General features: G+C 38.3%; 1 protein-coding gene across 1 annotated transcript in view; it reads right to left on the bottom strand.

Annotated features, from left to right (window-relative positions):
- The window catches only part of LOC149452321 (tetraspanin-15-like), a 216357-nt gene that overhangs the window by 10366 nt on the left and 187817 nt on the right, over positions 1-18174 (bottom strand). Inside the window, exon 6 of the mRNA XM_089689499.1 lies at positions 8118-8171. Coding sequence (XP_089545625.1) covers positions 8118-8171 — 54 coding nt within the window. The remainder of the gene's footprint in view (positions 1-8117; positions 8172-18174) is intronic.

Genomic DNA, 18174 nt, shown 5'->3' with positions numbered 1-18174 from the left:
AGGATGATGAAGAAGAAGAGGATGAGGATGATGAAGAAGAGGATGAGGATGAAGAAGAAGAGGATGAGGAAGAAGAAGAAGAAGATGAGGATGAAGAAGAGGATGAAGAAGAAGAAGAGGATGAGGAAGAGGATGAGGATGAAGAAGAAGAAGAGGATGAGGATGAAGAAGAAGAAGAAGAAGTAGGATGAAAATAAGAAGAATTCGAGTCCAGCAAAAAGTATCTCTGCAGAGAGCTCTGCTATTTCTGACAGTTCTCTGACATTTACAGCGGTTGAAACATTGTATCTATTTGTTTCCGAATAAAAACATCTGTATCCTAAATGGAAACAAATAGATACAATGTTTCAACCGCTGTAAATGTGAAGGAACTGTCAGAAATAGCAGAGCTCTCTGCAGGGACACTTTTTGCCAGCTGTAGAAGGGATGAAAATCGGCCGATTTTTTTTACCATTGATGGTAACGTCGGCCGCTTGAACGACCGAATTTTCGTTTTTTAAAAGAAAAATCTGCCGTTTTTTCTCCCCATCTATGGCCTGCATAAGACTGGGATGCCATTAAATTTCATGTGCGCGTAAAGGCAGGCAACCTATCAAAGTACCAGGCTTGAAATCACTGAGCTCCTGAGAGCGACACATTCTTTCACAAATGTTTGAAGGAGCAGTCTGCATTCCTAGGTGCTTGATTTTATACACCTGTGGCCATGGAGGTGATTGGAACACCTGAATCCAATGATTTGGTGGGGTGTCCCAATACTTTTGGCAATATAGTATATTTTAATGTACACAGCACGTTACTGGAAAACTTTCAGTATATAACAGAGCATTCTGCAGTGAGATACCAATAATTACTGAATAATATACAATATCTACAAAATACCACTGCTAATGAAAAAATTGTGCTATCATTGTCTGTAGTTCAGTATTGTTAAAATTGTGATATTTAGGCCCCTGTGTTATAGCAAATTGTGATTTTTTTTAGACTTGCATATCAGAACAATCTGTGTACAGATTTTTAGCTGCTTTCATTGTTTTAGAGGAGTTCAGGTCAAACACTGCACCCAGACTACATCAATAAAGGTCAACAAAGTTTTGACCTTTTGACATATTTGACCTTTGGTATGTTTGGTAATAAAGTGCCAGAAAATGCTTCTCTCATAGCAACTTATATAGAAAGGAAGAGGTAAAGGAATACGTCCATGTAGGAATAGCTACCCAAACCTATATAAAAGATCAGCAGTATAAACTGAAAGAGGGACACCATAAGATCAAAGAAGAACTTGGTTTTCTGTAATCGTTTGAGTAGTCTGGAGTCCTAGTTGCTACAGAAAATGCGAAACTGCTGTAATGCAAGCAAAGTGACTTTTTAGTGTGTCCCTATAGCAGCCTTTCTCAACCTTTTCAACACAGAGGAACCATTGAAATAACATTATGGTCTTAGGGAACCCCTGCTAAAAATGACTATATCTATAACTCATGATATGTTAATGTGATGGTCATTGGGAAGAATGCTCCTAGCAGCTTTGGTTATTAGAAAGATTCCCCCCCCCCCATAAAAGGATCAATGGTGTCATTCAGAACTTATCTTGAGAGACAGAAACTGCTCATTGCTCAAGGAACCCCTAGCATCCTCTGGAGGAACCTTTGTTTTGAAACCCTTCCCTATAGCATAAAAACCATTGTCAATGCTCATTTGTTAGAAAGATTAGATAATGTGTGCATGTGTATATTTGTAGTACTCTGTATGTCTTGTGTTGTTTTCTTACTACTGTAAGTAGTCTGCATATGTAGCATTCTTATTTAGTTAAAATCACAATAATATACTACAGTATTTTTTGTTTTCTTGCTTTACTGCATAGTAGCCGAAAAAGCTACAAAAATACAGCCCTCTGACTATAAAATCAAAATATAGTTACCCACTACAGTTGTAAACCATAGCAACCATTACAACTTAAACTCTATTGTTTTCTCCATTATCTTTTGGTTAATTTATGAAACTATTTCATCTCCACTTGTCTCAAGATTCATTTAGGAGCTGCCGTGTTTGAATGAGAAAGCACGCTTTTTCAAACCATAATGATAGACAGGATACTTTGTCTCCCCAAAAAATTCTAAGCTATAAAATGTTTGAAGAACGCTACTGATGAAAAAAAATATATATACTGTATATGTGCCAAGAAATCCATTGAATTACAATCTCATGAGAATTTATGCCATAGCAGTACAGTAGTAATGAGCTTTACACTTCATAATATTAAGCACACCTTTCCTACCAGTAAATTTACAAGAAATTAAATATACAGAGTAGAACTTGCCTTGATTTAGTTAACAGCAGACATAAAACAAATGTTATGGGCACAGCTTGAGAAGAGACACAAAACATTAAATGAAAAAGAATTATTGATTTTACAGTAAAAGCAGGATCTGCCTCTCAGATATTACCTACATCCATACACAATACAATGATCTGCACACAATATGCATTGTGGAAAGACTCAGATCTCTTCCATGTCAGTCCCTGCTCATCTATGACCATTACTTCTCCATATTGAAGAAGTAAATTGCTTTAATTAGTATGGTGTGACTGGTATGCATTATCATAAGTGCAGTATTCAGAGCCTCCCAGATGGCTGAATGACCAAGAAACAAGCACTGATTGAGAGCCACCATGTCAACACTTGTTACTAATAACCCTTTGACTGCTAGTATAGCTAGCTTTCCATGCTGTAAGCTTCTGTTTCACAATGAGGCATATTTTCAGAAAAGGCAACAAAGCTGTCAAAACTGTCCTAAATGAAATGCATACAGAACTAAAATAAATGTTAAAGGTGCATCACATACATTTTTTCATTTTCTGAAAACAACGAAACATGCCTGTGCAATGAGCATTGGCGCAACTGCTTATAGTCTCCACCATATACGCATGTGACAGGATGACAATGCTGGAGAACAGTTGGGAGGCAAGGACAGATTGAAAGTGCCTCGACAAGGACCTGTGGCAGTGTCACAGTCAATTATTACAATAAAAATGTGAAGATTTAAATAGATTAAAAATTACTTTTGAAACTACATAGGTATGTAAAAGCCTATATGAGATTTTACAAATCGAGTTTAGCATTACCATTGTTCATAAAAAAGTTTAAAGCGTTACTAAACCCACAACAGTAAAATCAGTCTGTATATGCAAAAAAGCATGCTTGTTATACTCACTTTGGAACCTAAGGGGTTAATCCTCTGCATGGTTTAAAAATGCTGCTTGATCCTGACTTCTCTGATACTCCCCTTCTTCCAGTGTCTCCCTCTTATCACCTGATAAGACATATCATGTGGAGACACTGCACATGCTCAGTTTAGTGTGTATTGCTAGAGAGTTTTATTTTCTTTCGAGAGTGCATGTGATCAGCAAAGGCCAATCAGCACTGTCCAGACAGAGGTCAGGGGTTCTGCATCTTCCTAAAGCAGAAAGAAAACTCCTCCTGCAAGCTTTAACCAGTGCTCTGCTGAACACTAATAGAAGTCACAAGACTGCTCTAACTCGAAAGAGCAGGGCCCTCGAACCCCTCGTGTATTGTATTGTTTCTGTCTTGTCTTATGTTCTGTCCCCCTTGCTATTGTACAGCGCTGAGCAAACCCTTTGGCGCTATATAAATACTGTATAATAATAATAATAAAAACTGCTGATGAGAAAAGGTATTTAGCAGTTTATATTTACTAAAATAATTGCATTTCCATGTTCTGTGTACTGTGGGAGACCCGACAGAGTGAATTTAGGGTCCTGGGCTTAGTAACACTTTAAGTACATGGATTGAAAAGACTAAAATTTATCTTGCTTTGCAGCCACTGAGAAACAAAATATATATATATATATATACACACACACACAGATATATATTACATCTTTGCCTTATATTCCAAACCCACGACCTGTGTCCGAATTAATGGTCACCTGTCGGATGCCTTCTCCACCAGACAAAGTTGCCCTCTATCTCCCCTTATTTTTGTTCTCACCCTGGAACCTTTTTTGCGACGACTAAGATCCAATGCCAACATATCCAGCGTACAAGTCGCAGGGCATACACACCAGATTGCAGAATTTGCGGATGACGTCCTTTTATTGTTAACTGAACCCAAGTTATCAATTCCTAACCTACTGAAAGATTTTGCTCATTATAATCCAACTTGCAAATTAATTTTTCTAAATCGAACGCCCTCAATATATCTTTACCCCAAACAGCAGTGGACGCATGCTAATTACGCTATCCGTTTTCCTGGTAAGCAAAGTCCATCACGAACCTAGGTATACAACTTCCACGACACATATCAGACCATTATGACCTGAACTACTTACCTGTTTTAAGTAATATTAAACACGTTCTTCAGTCTTGGCATAGAAGCTTTTTCTCTTGGTTTGGTAGAGCAGCCATTATTAAGATGAACTTCCTACCCCGCCTCCTATATACAATGTTGGCGATCCCAATTAATTTACCAAAATCTTTATTGCATACAGAAGAGCATGTACTGACTTTATTTGGGGCAAGAAATGCCTCAACGGAGGCATCGGGCTCCCCGAATTTACAAATACTACTTAGCATGCCATTTGACACGCATAGTAGACTGGAATGTATATGAGAACACAAAGGCTTGGGTCAAACTAGAAAATGCTGGAGCCCATACGCCCCTACTTGTAGCCCCATGGCTACCCCGACCTCACTCCCTCTGAGAATTTAAAGACCACCCTTTTGTGGGCCATCCTTACACTGTTTCTACAGGGCCTGCAGAACCTTTGCACTCTCCCTGTCTCCTGTACCTATCACCCCACTCCAATACAACCCAGATTTTTCATAGGACCTATCCCCCAATTTTCTCTCTGATTGCTGGCCATATAAACGCATTGCTGCGGAACATTTTTTCCACAAAGGGACCCTGTTGACCTATCAATGGCTAAAGGTTAAAATGATCAATTAATTATTTCCTTTTTGGACATATGTCCAATTGCGGCACTTTTTTCATAACCGAATACCCCCAGTTACTGGTCCAGACCTCACATGCCATTTGAAGCTATCTGTTCTAGATCAACACCACAACAACATATGATCTCTACAATCTACTCCCTTCTGCACCCTAAACTTCACCGAAGTCCGGTAGACCATGTCAGCAATGGGAACAGCACCTGTCTCTAGATTTTTCCGAAGACGAATGGTAACGTGTCCTGTTTCATCTACACAAAGGATTTGTGAATGTGAGTACACAAGAAACAGGATACAAATTATTTTCGGCCTGGTACAGAACCCCTGAGCTCCTTCACAAAATCTCCCGCTCTCTTTCCCCCCTTTGCTGGAGATGCGATTCTGTACTAGGCTCTCTATTACATATTTGGTGGTTATGCCCAAAATTACAACCATTTTGGAAAAAGGTACACGATCTTGCTGCTAAAATTGCTACATACACCCTGTATTATACACCAGCACAATATCTCGTACATCATTTGTCCCTCCCTCGCTCTGTATACTATAAATATCTAGTTATGCACTTAGTAAATGCAGCCAGATGCTGCATTCCATTAAGATGGAATTCAGAGCACCCCCCGACCATTGCAGAATGGTTCCAACATATCCAACACACAGCCGAAATGGAGGAGCTTATCAACATAACGCATGACACTCTAACTAAATTTACTCACACGTGGGCTTGCTGGCTACATTATTTAGACTCAGCGGACTATCAGCGAGACCAATCTACACACAACTAGGGGGACAAGCGACCGACTGCTTGATGTTCTGAACATTCTTTCCCCACAGGAGCAGGTGGATTTGTCTCCTTTCCATACTTATTTCCATTTGTCCAATCTCATTCTCACCCCTCTCCACCCCCCCCCCCCACCACTGGGTAAAAACACAGAATTCAATTCTTGCTGTATAATGAAAAAGTAGGCTCATGTTCTTGCTTTAACTGTTCCCCTTGACAGGGGATTTACACCTTTAATGTTGTTTGAATATTTTACTGTCTTTCCCCCCCCCCTTTTTTTTCTTTCGTTACATGATCTCCTTTGCTCATATGCTTAGAGCAAAATAAGTCACCTTCTGGTTGATTGTTCAAGTGACAATTTGATTATGTTAAATTCTTGTTTTCTTCATCTTCTAGGGAAGCATGTTGCCTCCCTTTTTGTTACCGCTGTATGATCGTTATGTGATACCGCTGTACATGTCTGAACCGTTGTACATTTGAAACTGAATAAAATCCTTGAAATATATATATGCAAAGACAAAGCTTTGCTAAATAAACAAGAATGTCCTGTTTCTGTGCTCTCATGTGTTGCCACAAAAGGCTGACCCCTTTTTCCTTTCTCACAGTCTACCCAACTGACATATGCACAAAAATCTTATGTGAGATAGGATCATTTGCCTAATTTGCCAAGGTGACCCCAGAAATGTCAGCACTAATTATCTAATACTTTATTAAATTCTGATTGCTTGTAAGAGACCATTATTCTAAGTCATCACATGGGATCATATGCATCTACTTCATCATTAGTACCAGAACACAGATTACATTTATATTTATATTGACTTCTAAAATAAAATTGCTTCTTAACAAGGAGAAATTTTTTTTATATTTCTATTTTTTGTTCTATTTTTCAATTTGGCACAGTTCAGCAACTGCCATTTGACAGTTAAGGGTAAAGAAAGGATAATTTTATCATACACAGTTTTTATATCATAGTTTGTCAAGTGAACAACTGGATGATTCCTATTCCTGGGTTCAAGAAGAAAAGATATATTTAATGAAGGACAGTTATCCTTAATCTATGCCTTAATACGTTAAGGCATACATCATGAGCACTTTGACTCACCCATAAAGGGCTTTACGAAGACCTCTCTGAAAGAGACATATTTGCTGACCTCATAATTTTGCAATTAGTGAGTTTTAGATAGCACTTGCTTTGACTAAACTTTAGATACTTGAAATATAGCTATTCATAGGTAATGCCCCTTTAACACTTTTGTTGCCATGAACATATGGCTTGTGTCAGAACAAGACTGCATCCAGCTTGCCAGATCAGTAATCCTTACGCAAGTCCATGGAATTTTCCCTTCTGGTGGCTTCAGCAACCATAAACCTGTACCGTAAGTCTTTCCTAGACTGACCCCATGGATGAACACAGGAATGCTCTGTACATGCTGTCATTCATAATGGAAGACCTAGTAAAGATCAGTCACCATTTTTGCTATGTCTCCTGTTTGTGAATGAACACATAGTGCTCCATACTGAGCATTCTGGTGTTCATTGCAGTCTGCAGGTCAAGTCATTGTCAACATCAGAAGAGAAGGAAGTTTGTTCGAGCAGTTTGTTCAGGCAGACCCAATGACCGGTTGGTTAGCCACAAACATCAGTATCTCAACCTGGAACCATCAGTGATGGTAACCCCTAATTGCAGGGCTGCTTTGAATTGAAAGCTTTCTGAGCACTAGCTCAATTATTAAAGTGTTACTAAACCCACAACAGTAAAATCAGCCTGTGGAACCTAAGGGGTTAACCTTCTGCATTGTGTAAAAAGGCAGTCTTCTCCTTTCTCCTCTGTTCCTCCCCTTTTTCAAGCGACCACCTCTTATCTCCTGATAAGACAGGCTGAACCATAGGCATTTTGCACATGCTGAGTTTGGTGTGTATTGCTAGAGAGTTTTTTTTTGTTTCTTGCGAGAGCGCATGTGATCCGCACAGGGCCAATCAGCACTGGTCAGACAGAGGTCAGGGGTTTTGCATCCTCCTAGAGCAGAAAGAAAACTCATCCTACAAGCTTTAGCTAGTGCTGGGATGGACACTGGTAGAATCCATAAGACTCCTCTAACTGCTGAAAAGGTATTTAGCAGTTTATATTTACTAAAATAATAGCATTTACATATTCTTTGTACTGTGGGAGACCTGATATAGTGGATGCAGGGTCCTGGGTTTAGTAACACTTTAAGACACATTAATACGATTGGTGAATAGGCTTTCTGATCTTTGACTTGCATTTTAAAATATTTTAGCAAGCCACTACATTGACTTTCATATTATGACTTTCATATTATTTTAGGCTTTTTGTTTATCTACATATTGGAGAAAAAGTGTTTGTCTTACCTCTTTATCAAGTGTCTGATATCCACATAATGTGTTCTTCACTCCACCAGAATCCTGAAAGCAAAATGACAGTTCAAAGTTAGACAGGTTAATTAATTTCATAGTGTAATGTGCCTCACCAACTCTGAGGTTGACAACAGGGAACTGAAACATTAACATTTTATTAATAAACTGCTAACACTTTAGAAAGCAATGCCCAAAATGTTTTTCAGTCACACACATAATGAAAAATGCCAAAGAAACAATATGAGTAAATGTTCAGTAAGCTTTATTCAAAGGCGCTTAACTGCCAAATGTCTAAGAGAAATGCTGACAAGGTAACACAATTTTCCAATTATTTGACTGCTGAGAACCAATGCATAACATAGATTATATTACACAATGTACTTACACAGGGCTTAGATAACAAATAATTAAGATCAAGTATAAGGGAAAACAGTGCAAAACCACAACTCTATGATGGAGAAGAGCGGAGATTTCAATGGCTGTAGAGATGCTGACAGCTGACCAGAGGTAAGTAAAGAGGGGACCGGGGGGGGGGGGGCTGTCTGCACAGGCTAAGTACAACATAGTGATGATGTCATTGCTACATTTACAAGGTAATAACTGGGTTTACAAAGGCGTTTGGTGCAAACACTGGTATTTTCTTCCCTTGTGCTTATTGAGAAATATAGTTCAAGAACTGTTTTTTGTGTTTGGAGCTCAGCTTGAATGCATTACAAGATCTTGCTGTATCTTCAGTCTTAACAGTTTTAATTAATTGAAGCTAGTGATCAGTTGTTCCTATAACTGAATAGAAGACCTTTATACAATGCCAACTGACTATGGTCATATGGTCAAGAAGAGTATACCCAAATATCATTGCATAGACTACAATTTGTCACCTTCTTTAGCTCTTTCTGCTGATCCTCTTAAGTACTGAAGATCTATTCTTCTGTCTTATTATTAATTATTTGAAGAAAAACACCAAATAGGTTTTTTTAATTCTACCTAATTGCTCCCGATGAAAGGACTTGTTTTCTTTTTATGAAGAGAACACAAAGTAAGTTAATAACCTCATGGCCTGACCTATCACACTGTTGCCCCAATCCAGGGATGACAAGGAGGTCATGCCTTGATGAGGAGGCTCTGCTAGACTTTGCTGACAGGATACAAAAGATCAAGCACTATGTTGGGAGATTTTTTTAACAATTGTGTGTTTCTCTAGCTTTCTGTGCCTTTCAGTAACTTATTTCTTTACTTCAAAGTGTCGGTCCTGGCTACATTCTGACAGGATTACATTATTGTCTACCTGATCAGATCGACATCAAAAAGTAATACAGGTGAAGTTCAATTTATAGGAGTGAAGTTGTAATAAAAAAGAAAAGTCAAAGCTTTAATACAAAGAGAGAAAAAAAGAAATGTTTTAAATCAAGACATGAAATTATAGATGAAATGACTGCTCTCATATGAACTGTGACTTGGCCAATGAAGGACAATAAGAACCAATCAGCTATAGGCTTATATATGAAAGACATATATAGTTACATAGTTAGTCTGGCTGAAAAAAGACAAAAGTCCGTCCAGTTCAACCATTAAAAAAAAAAAAAAAAAAATATAATCCTATACCCACAGTTGATCCAGAGGAAGGCAAAAAAATCAGCAAAGCATGATCCAATTTGCTCCTGCATGGAAAAAATTCCTTCCTGATCCCTCGAGAGGCAATCGGATATTCCCTGGATCAACTTTACCTATAAATGTTAGTATCCAGTTATATTCTGTGTATCTAAGAAATAATCCAGGCCTTTTTTAAAGCAATCCACTGAGCTGGTCAGAACCAACTCTTGATGGAGTCTATTCCACATTTTCACAGCTCTCACTGTGAAGAAACCTTCCGTGTTTGGAGATTAAATTTCTTTTCCCCCAGATGTAAAGAGTGCCCCCTTGTCCTCTGTGATGACCTCAGGGTGAATAACTCTACAAGACCTACCTTTAAATCTTCTATCTGATGTTAAAAACTTGAAAATAATGATTTTGAAGTGCTTACTTTCCTTTAAAGGAGAATTTCACTTTTTTGAAAAAATGAATATAACCTAAATAAATTTCTATGCAAGCCAATATGCAATTACATTTATCTTTTTATTCTAATTTCAATTTACACCCAACAATGACATTATAACACTACAAAAAAAAAATCAAATTACAACTGTGGCAACAGTACTCTGCAAACAAAAATTCCCGTTCTAATTTCTAGGTACCTTTAATTGGCTGACTACCTTCCCAGGAGTCAGCAGTGAGCTTAGACTGCATATTACTCTGTAGCTTCATTCAGCTGTTTGAAGAGAGAAAAGGAAGCCCTGTTTAATCTCCAAGCTACTCTTGTCATTGCTTGTACAGTGCTAAGGCCGGGTTCACTCCGATGCGCTGCGGTTTGGGTGCAGCAAGATTTATGTACGTTTTACATGCAGTTTTAGCTGCATTCTTGTTGACCATGCATTTTCATTAAGCACATCAAAGTCCCGCATGCTGCATCTTTGATGCGTTTCAGAAAATTAACTGTCTAAAAGAAGTCATGTGCACCTAAAACCACATATAAAATGTGAATACAATCAAGCTGCACCCAAATCACAGTGCACCTTTTTGAATCAGGCCTAAGGACTGTCTCCCTGCCCATATGTGATATTTCTGGGCCAATCACTAAGCGCCAGTGCTATCATATGAAAGAAAGGAGAGCAAGTCACATGCTTCTCCTTATCCAAGTTGTGTCTGCTGGGGTAGGAGGCTTTAAATCAGATCTGTTGCTTTGCCCTGCATGAGCTAAGTACAGGTTTTCTTGAAAATGCACCTGTGCCCAGACTATGAACACTAAGTTATTTAGATATTCTTTACAAGCAGGAAAAGAACGATAAAACAAGCCAATCCCTGATCTCTCTAGCTGCTTAAATGTGAAAGCACTGGGATGATGTATACATAAGTGTTGCACTCACAAATGCTCCACAGCAAAGTGGCATATCAGGGTCACTAGGGGAACCTGGTACAAATCATGAACAAGAACTTCCAAGCTGCTCAGGTAAGAACACAGCAACAGGCACAGAATATTGTACTAAATGTTAAAAACAACTTCAATGGTAAAATACAATGGTTTCACCCACATATAGAAGTAGACAGCACTTATCAAAGTCTCTGAACAATGTCACTAGGCTTACTGTGACCAGAGGTCAGACTAGAATCCAGACCAGCCTTTCTCAACCAGGGTGCCAAGGCACCCTGGGGTGCCTTGAGGTTTCTTCAAGGGTGACCTGGCAAAATCTCTAAAAATTGCCCAGAACTTGTAAACAAGCCAGTGGGTTGAACAAGCCTGCCTTTTAGCTACACAAAGCCACAGGTTTTCATTGTGCAACATTACGAACTTCTAGCCTCTGGCGTTCTGACAACCAATGACATCATCAGTTATAAGGAGGATGTCAGCTACCTGCAGAGCATCCTAGTTTGACCCTCCCCTGCCCCTCTCCATCATTGCTGGGGTCACATTAGCTTAGTGATGGAGAAAAACTGAGGGAGAAAAGAAACACTGGAATACTAGTCTACTAGTCAGTACCAGTGTGCAAAAGTGTATTTGCTTTGGAAGAATAAATCACCTCTAATGTTGGGTGTCCTACATGTGTGGATGTTGCTGTGTTATATAAAACTATTAGAACAGTTTTTCACATTTTAGAAGGGGGTGCCCTTTTAAAACTATGGACAGTCTTGAGGCACCCCATTTTAGAATAGGGTTCCTAAAGACTGTGCATAATTTTAAAGGGTGCCTCAGGACTGTCCATAATTTTAAGGGGTGCCTTGACTGAAAAAAAGGTTGAGAAACACTGATCCAGACACAGTTCTTCTTTATTGCTAGGGATGTGGATACAGGTAACCTGCCTGAGAATGTCTGTAGGTGAAGTGCTCCTGGCTCAACAATGAAAATACCATGTTTTTAAATTGTGCCTGTTCACATAGGAGCATACTGTAGTTCATGGTGCATTTCAAGTAAACTGGCTGGAGTAGCCCTACAGGCAGTGGAACTACTGCACACCGGATACCAAGGCAGGACAGGACAGGCTTTATGTTTCTTTCTGTTATTTAGCACAATGATTTCTTTCTAGTGGTTTTGTGTAAGGAACACTATTTTTTGGTCCAGTCAGCTGTGGGCCAAGTCATTTACCACTCCGCAGCACAGTAAACAAAGGGATGGGATGCTGGTGATGATAAACATTTATGATAATAAATGTTTGCTTTTGGTTTTATTACCACTTTAGTTTTTATTTGCAACTTACATGGTGCAACATTTTCTCTATCAACTCACATGGTACAACACTAATGCGAATCACGTTTTACTAGTAAAGTATTCTGGTATTTGCTGTAGAGTCAAATGATAACAAGTACAATTTCTAAAGTGCTCAAAGTTGTACCTATTTGCCAATTCATATTAGTGTGCTCCTGCCAGTGCCTCTGGCATTATGTTTCACATGTTGTATTCCAGTAGATGAAACACAGGCGGAAACTAGACAGCAGTACTGATTCCTCCTTGTCCACATGAAAGATGAAGAGCAACAAGGCTTCATTTGCCAGAGCAAAGTACAGTCCTGAACCACGATTCCGTATCTTCTGCCCAGGAGCACAGGGATTCAGAATTACAGCAGCCTTCCTCTCATTACATTTAAATAATTCAGCTATTTCTTTCTGCCATCTCTGAAAAGTGAATTTACATTATGACCAAGCCCCCAGCAAAAAAAAAAAAAAAAAATGTGTGATTCTACACCTTGCATCTTTCTTGAGAGAATTATCAGCTGTGTACTTGTCAAGAGCTCTTGCTTGTTGTAGAAAATGAACAGTAAATGTCTGAGATCAAAATTCTTTTTTTTTTTTTTACAAACAAGTAGTTGTTTTGTTATAAAAACATCCATAATCTGAAAATCTTACATTGCAAATACCCATATTTCCTTTTTCTTAATTAAAGTAGAAGTTCAGCCTATTCCTAACTAAGTTTAAAGCGGAACTACACTGTATGTGAGCACCACAAACCAAAAGCGCTATTTAAGCTATTTTTAATATTCAAAGCAAGCTCACACATTCATCCATGTCTCCATGCTTTATTTTTACTGAGAAACCACTTTGAAAAACACCCCCTAGCATTTCTAGCCACGTCCATCTTGAGTAAGGGCAAATAAGTCATGTAGCATTTACTTCCTGGAATCCATCTGTCTTTACCTCAGGCAAGCAGGCAGGAGGGTGTGCTTAGCTGAGAAAACCCTTCCTTCCCTCCTTAAGGCTCCTGGGATTTATAACATTTGCCTAGGCATGGAAACTAAGAAGTAACTAAAGATATGTAAAAAACTGTTTAAAATCAGTAAATATGATATACTTTCCTATCTATTTACTAATGAGCATAAGGATTCAAAATAGTATGTATGAATGTAAGTTGGGGACCTTAGATTGTACGCCCCTTGAGGGTTAGGGACTGATGTGAATGTACAATATGTATGTAAAGTGCTGCGTAAATTGACGGCGCTATATAAGTACCTGTAATAAATAAATAAATAGTCAATATTGATTGAGAGATTGAAGTTCCACTTTAAACCTGCTCCCACCCCCTTCTAAGGCTCCATGCACACTGGGCATTTTAATAACGCTGGTAACGTTAGCTGTGTAAAGTCACGTTAAAAACCTGAGTTTTTCAGCATTTTTAGCATTAGCGTTTAGGTGCGTTTTTTTTTTTACCCCAAAAAATTTTTTTTTTGCTCAAAAAAAGTCCAAAAACGCTGGTTTGCTGCGTTTTTTACCTCTTTTTGCATTGGTGTTTAGCTGCCTTTTTTTTTAACCAAAAAATTTTTTTTTCTGCTCAAAAAAGTCCAAAAACCCCGGTTTGCTGCATGTTACTGTGTTTTTCAGCGTTAGAGCATTTTTACAGCTAAATATCTCCTGTAGAACCCCACTAGTTCTGTTTTTTTTCAGCCAAAAAACCCCCCTGCCAAAAAAACGTTGATTACAGTCTATGTGTGCATGGGCACATAGGATAACATGCTGGGGGGTTTACTGGCTGTAGAAATAAAAACGTCAAAAGCCAAAAACAGCCGCTGTAAAAATGTCAAGTGTGCATGAGGACTCAATCTTATTCTAACTGCCCTGTGAAAGGAAGATGGTTATACTTATCTATTCCGAGGGTACTCCAGTCCAGTCACATGATCTCCCCAGTGGCGGCCTCAGGGGAGAGGAGGGACAGCCGACAATGGATGCCCCATAGTAAGTCTAAGGGTGCCGTCACTGCACAGCCATTGCGACTGTTGTCGGTGATCTCTCCTCTTCCCTGAATCTGGCTGCTGGGGAGATCTTGTGAGTGGACCAGAGCGCCTTCAGAATAGGTAAGTATGAGTATCTTCCTTTCACAGGGTAATCAGAATAGGATTTAGAAGGTGGGGTGGGATCATATCTAAGTTTAGTTAGTAATAGCCTGGACTTCTACTTTGCTTAATTAAAAATTAAATACACTGATGTTAAAAAAGTAGCTGTGGTGTTCCAAGTGACAACATTTTCTGGACAGAGTGGGAAAGCTTTATTTTTGCAAACTTTGTCTAATGGGAGAAATTTTACTTTACTTCCTGTCCCAGGGACAGCAAAAACAGATGAAAACTTTCCAAAGTGAGAAAAATTCCCTCTTACTGAGGCCATACATGTACAGTTGTGTTCAAAATAATAGCAGTGTGTTGAAAAATGTGAATAAAGCTCAAAATCCTTCTAATAGCTTTTATTTCCACACAAATGCATTGGGAACACTACGCATTCTATTCCAAATCAAAACATGAAGAAAAATATATCAAATTTGTGTTGTTCCTCCAAAAACATTGAAGAAAAGTGAATATTAGACTGTTCAAAAAAATAGCAGTGTTTGTATTCTTCTTTACAAACTCAAACATTCACTATGTAAACTGAAAAATGTTTTCTTTCCTTTGAATCACTTCATTAATATTTAGTTGTATAAGCACTGTTTCTGAGAACTGCTGTACAGTTTTGCATGGAGTTCTGTGTTGCATGGAGTCAACCAACTTCTGGCACCTGCGAACAAGTATTCCAGCCCAGGATGATTGGACTACATTCCACAGTTCTTCTCTATTTCTTGGTTTTGCCTCAGAAACTGCATTTTTGATGTTACCCCACACGGTTTCTATTGGATTAAGATCCGGGGATTGGGCTGGCCACTCCATAATGTCAATCTTGTTGGTCTGGAACCAAGATGTTGCACGTTTACTGGTGTGTTTGGGGTCGTTGTCTTGTTGGAACACCCATTTCAAGGGCATTCCCTCTTCAGCATAAGGCAGCATGACCTCTTCAATTATTCTCTGGTATTCAAACTGATCCATGATCCCTGGTATGTGATAAATAGGCCCAACACCGTAGTATGAGAAACATCCCCATATCATGATGCTTGCGCAACCATGCTTCACTGTCTTCACAGTGTACTGTGGCTTGAATTCAGTGTTTGGGGGTCGTCTGACAAACTGTCTCCAGCCACTAGACCCAAAAAGAACAATCTTACTTTCATCAGTCCACAAAATGTTGTGCCATTTCTCTTTAGGCCAGTCAATGTGCTCTTTGGCAAATTGTAACCTCTTCAGCATGTGTTTTTTTCAACAGTGGGGCTTCTTGCAGGTAGCTTGGCTTCACATAGGCGTCTTCTAATTGTAACAGTACTCACAGGTAACTTTAGACCTTCTTTGATCTTCCTGGAGCTGATTGTTGGCTGAGTCCTTGCCATTTTGGCTATTCTTCTATCCATTCGAATGGTAGTTTTTCACTTTCTTCCACATCTTTCAGGTTTTGTTGCCATTTTAAAGCATTTGCGATCATTTTAGCTGAGCAGCCTATCATTTTCTGCACTTCTTTATATGTTTTCCCCTCTCCAATCAACTTTTTAATCAAGGTACGCTGTTCTTCTGAACAATGTCTGGAACGACCCATTTTCCTCGGAATTTCAGAAAGAAATGCATTGTAACCAGCATGTACAACATTAAATAAGGGCAATAATTGCCACTTGTTTTTCAAAGAATGAATGACCTCACTAATAGAACTCCACACTGCTATTATTTTGAACATGCCTCTTTCAATTAGTGATTCAATTACACAGAATCAGCAGCATGCATGTCATGACTGTTGGGTCTGTTGGATTTCTATTACTGTACTACACCTGCTAGTAAATTATTTGCCATGTAGAAATATCATTTCTACCAAAAACAGTGATTGATCAGGTTAGTGATGTCTGACTGCTATTATTTTGAACACAACTGTATCAATAAATGATTGTTTTATTTTCTGATCGATCTTTTCTCATAGGTATAGTCTATCTAGAGTCGACAAGTCATTTGATCAATATAACACAAAGGAAAGCGGATTTTGATCAATAGTGAAAATAAGACTGTAATTTACAATCATAAATTATCAATTGCATCTTTGTTTCCACTATATAGTCTCATAATCTGATCAATCACAATATGATCATATTCCTGAACAAAGCATCTCAGTGATGCAGATTAATGCAAAACGATCAGTCATTTTCTGCCTTGGCTGATCTACTGTGCAAGACTGAATCTGATCGAAACAGAGTTTAAATTGATCGGAAAAGATGTTATGCCTATTCGATTGTTTGCAGATTCAATTGTTTGTATTGAATTGCTCATCAATCAGATAAAAAAATTGCAGCGTGGGAGGAAACTGTTAGACAGATTTTGCTAGAAGGGGTGTCCTAACTGGAAGATTTCTGATCAATTCCTATTCCAGGGACAACTGTAAAATTCTGGAATTCTCATCACTTTCTGTCCTGCTCACAAAGGTCATGAGGACAAATAAAACACTGACTGGGGTTTTAAAACTACCATTTACTATCTGTTTTCGTTTTAAATAAATTTTAAATGTTAGTTTTTCAATGACAGTTTTCAAATTAGTCTGGACTACTTCAATGTTCCTGTTTTAGATGCTCTCTAAACCAACAATATAGCTCAAAGTCTAAAGTAATAGTGTTGCTCTAACTCATAACACATTAAACTCAATAAAATGATAAAAAAGAAAAACAAAGTCTTTATAGTGTGAATCTTCAAATCCAATATTGTGCCTAAATGAGCTTGAAAAAACGTGTTCCAAAACGACAGTGCTCCACCGCAACAATAAGTGCACCACCACCTACGGATATGGATGGCCGCTCACCTCATCAAATGGACCTATATAATATTATAGTTCAACCAAGCATAGGGATTCAATAAAAAGGCTCCAGATGGCAATAGAGAACTGATTGAGGGCACACCATATACAATCATAAATCAAGGATCTCTCCGTACCTCCATAACGACATGTAAGGAAGGAAAACAGCATCCCATTGCATAATAACATTTTATTATTAAAAACACACACAGAGTAAACACTCACATTTTAAAATTGGCAAAGATCGGAGTACAGCATGTAACGTCCAGTCCGTGACCGAAACTGACGTCACTAAGCTCCGCCCCACGCGTTACGCCACCTTCCTCAGGGAAAGGCCGCCCAGTGACACTCACAGGAAATATATACAGCTCAGTAGCTTTAGCAACCAGGCCAATTTGACACCGAAGAACCCAAGGACAAACTAAATGTCCCCTAAAAGCAAAAAATCCCACACCCAGCCATCTATCAATCAACATAAATGGTAAAAATGATAAAAAAAAATAAAAAAAACCATTTAATTATATCCTTCTCCTATAAAACTTTTTGTGGAATATAAACCCCATCTAATGGTCAAAATAAATATGACATCCCAAAGTGTATTAAATAATCCTAAACCCCATCTTGTGGTGAAAAAGTTATATGAAACCCCAGAAATAAATAATAATAACATATATATACCAAAATATATAAAGCCCCTTCTAGTAGTGAAAAAATTATATACCCCAAAAATCTATTAATACTAAATTAATCTAAATAATTAATAAAAAATATTTTTTAAAAAACAAATAATTACATATTGCTAATAAAACAATTAAGATCAAATTCGACATTGGGACCTTTTGGATATAAAGTC

Source organism: Staurois parvus, unplaced genomic scaffold (assembly GCF_062004578.1).
Source record: "Staurois parvus isolate SC_StPar_1 unplaced genomic scaffold, SC_StPar_1.0 ptg000479l, whole genome shotgun sequence".
NCBI classification, from domain to species: Eukaryota; Metazoa; Chordata; class Amphibia; order Anura; family Ranidae; genus Staurois; species Staurois parvus.
This window is presented reverse-complemented; position numbering and strand designations above follow the sequence as displayed.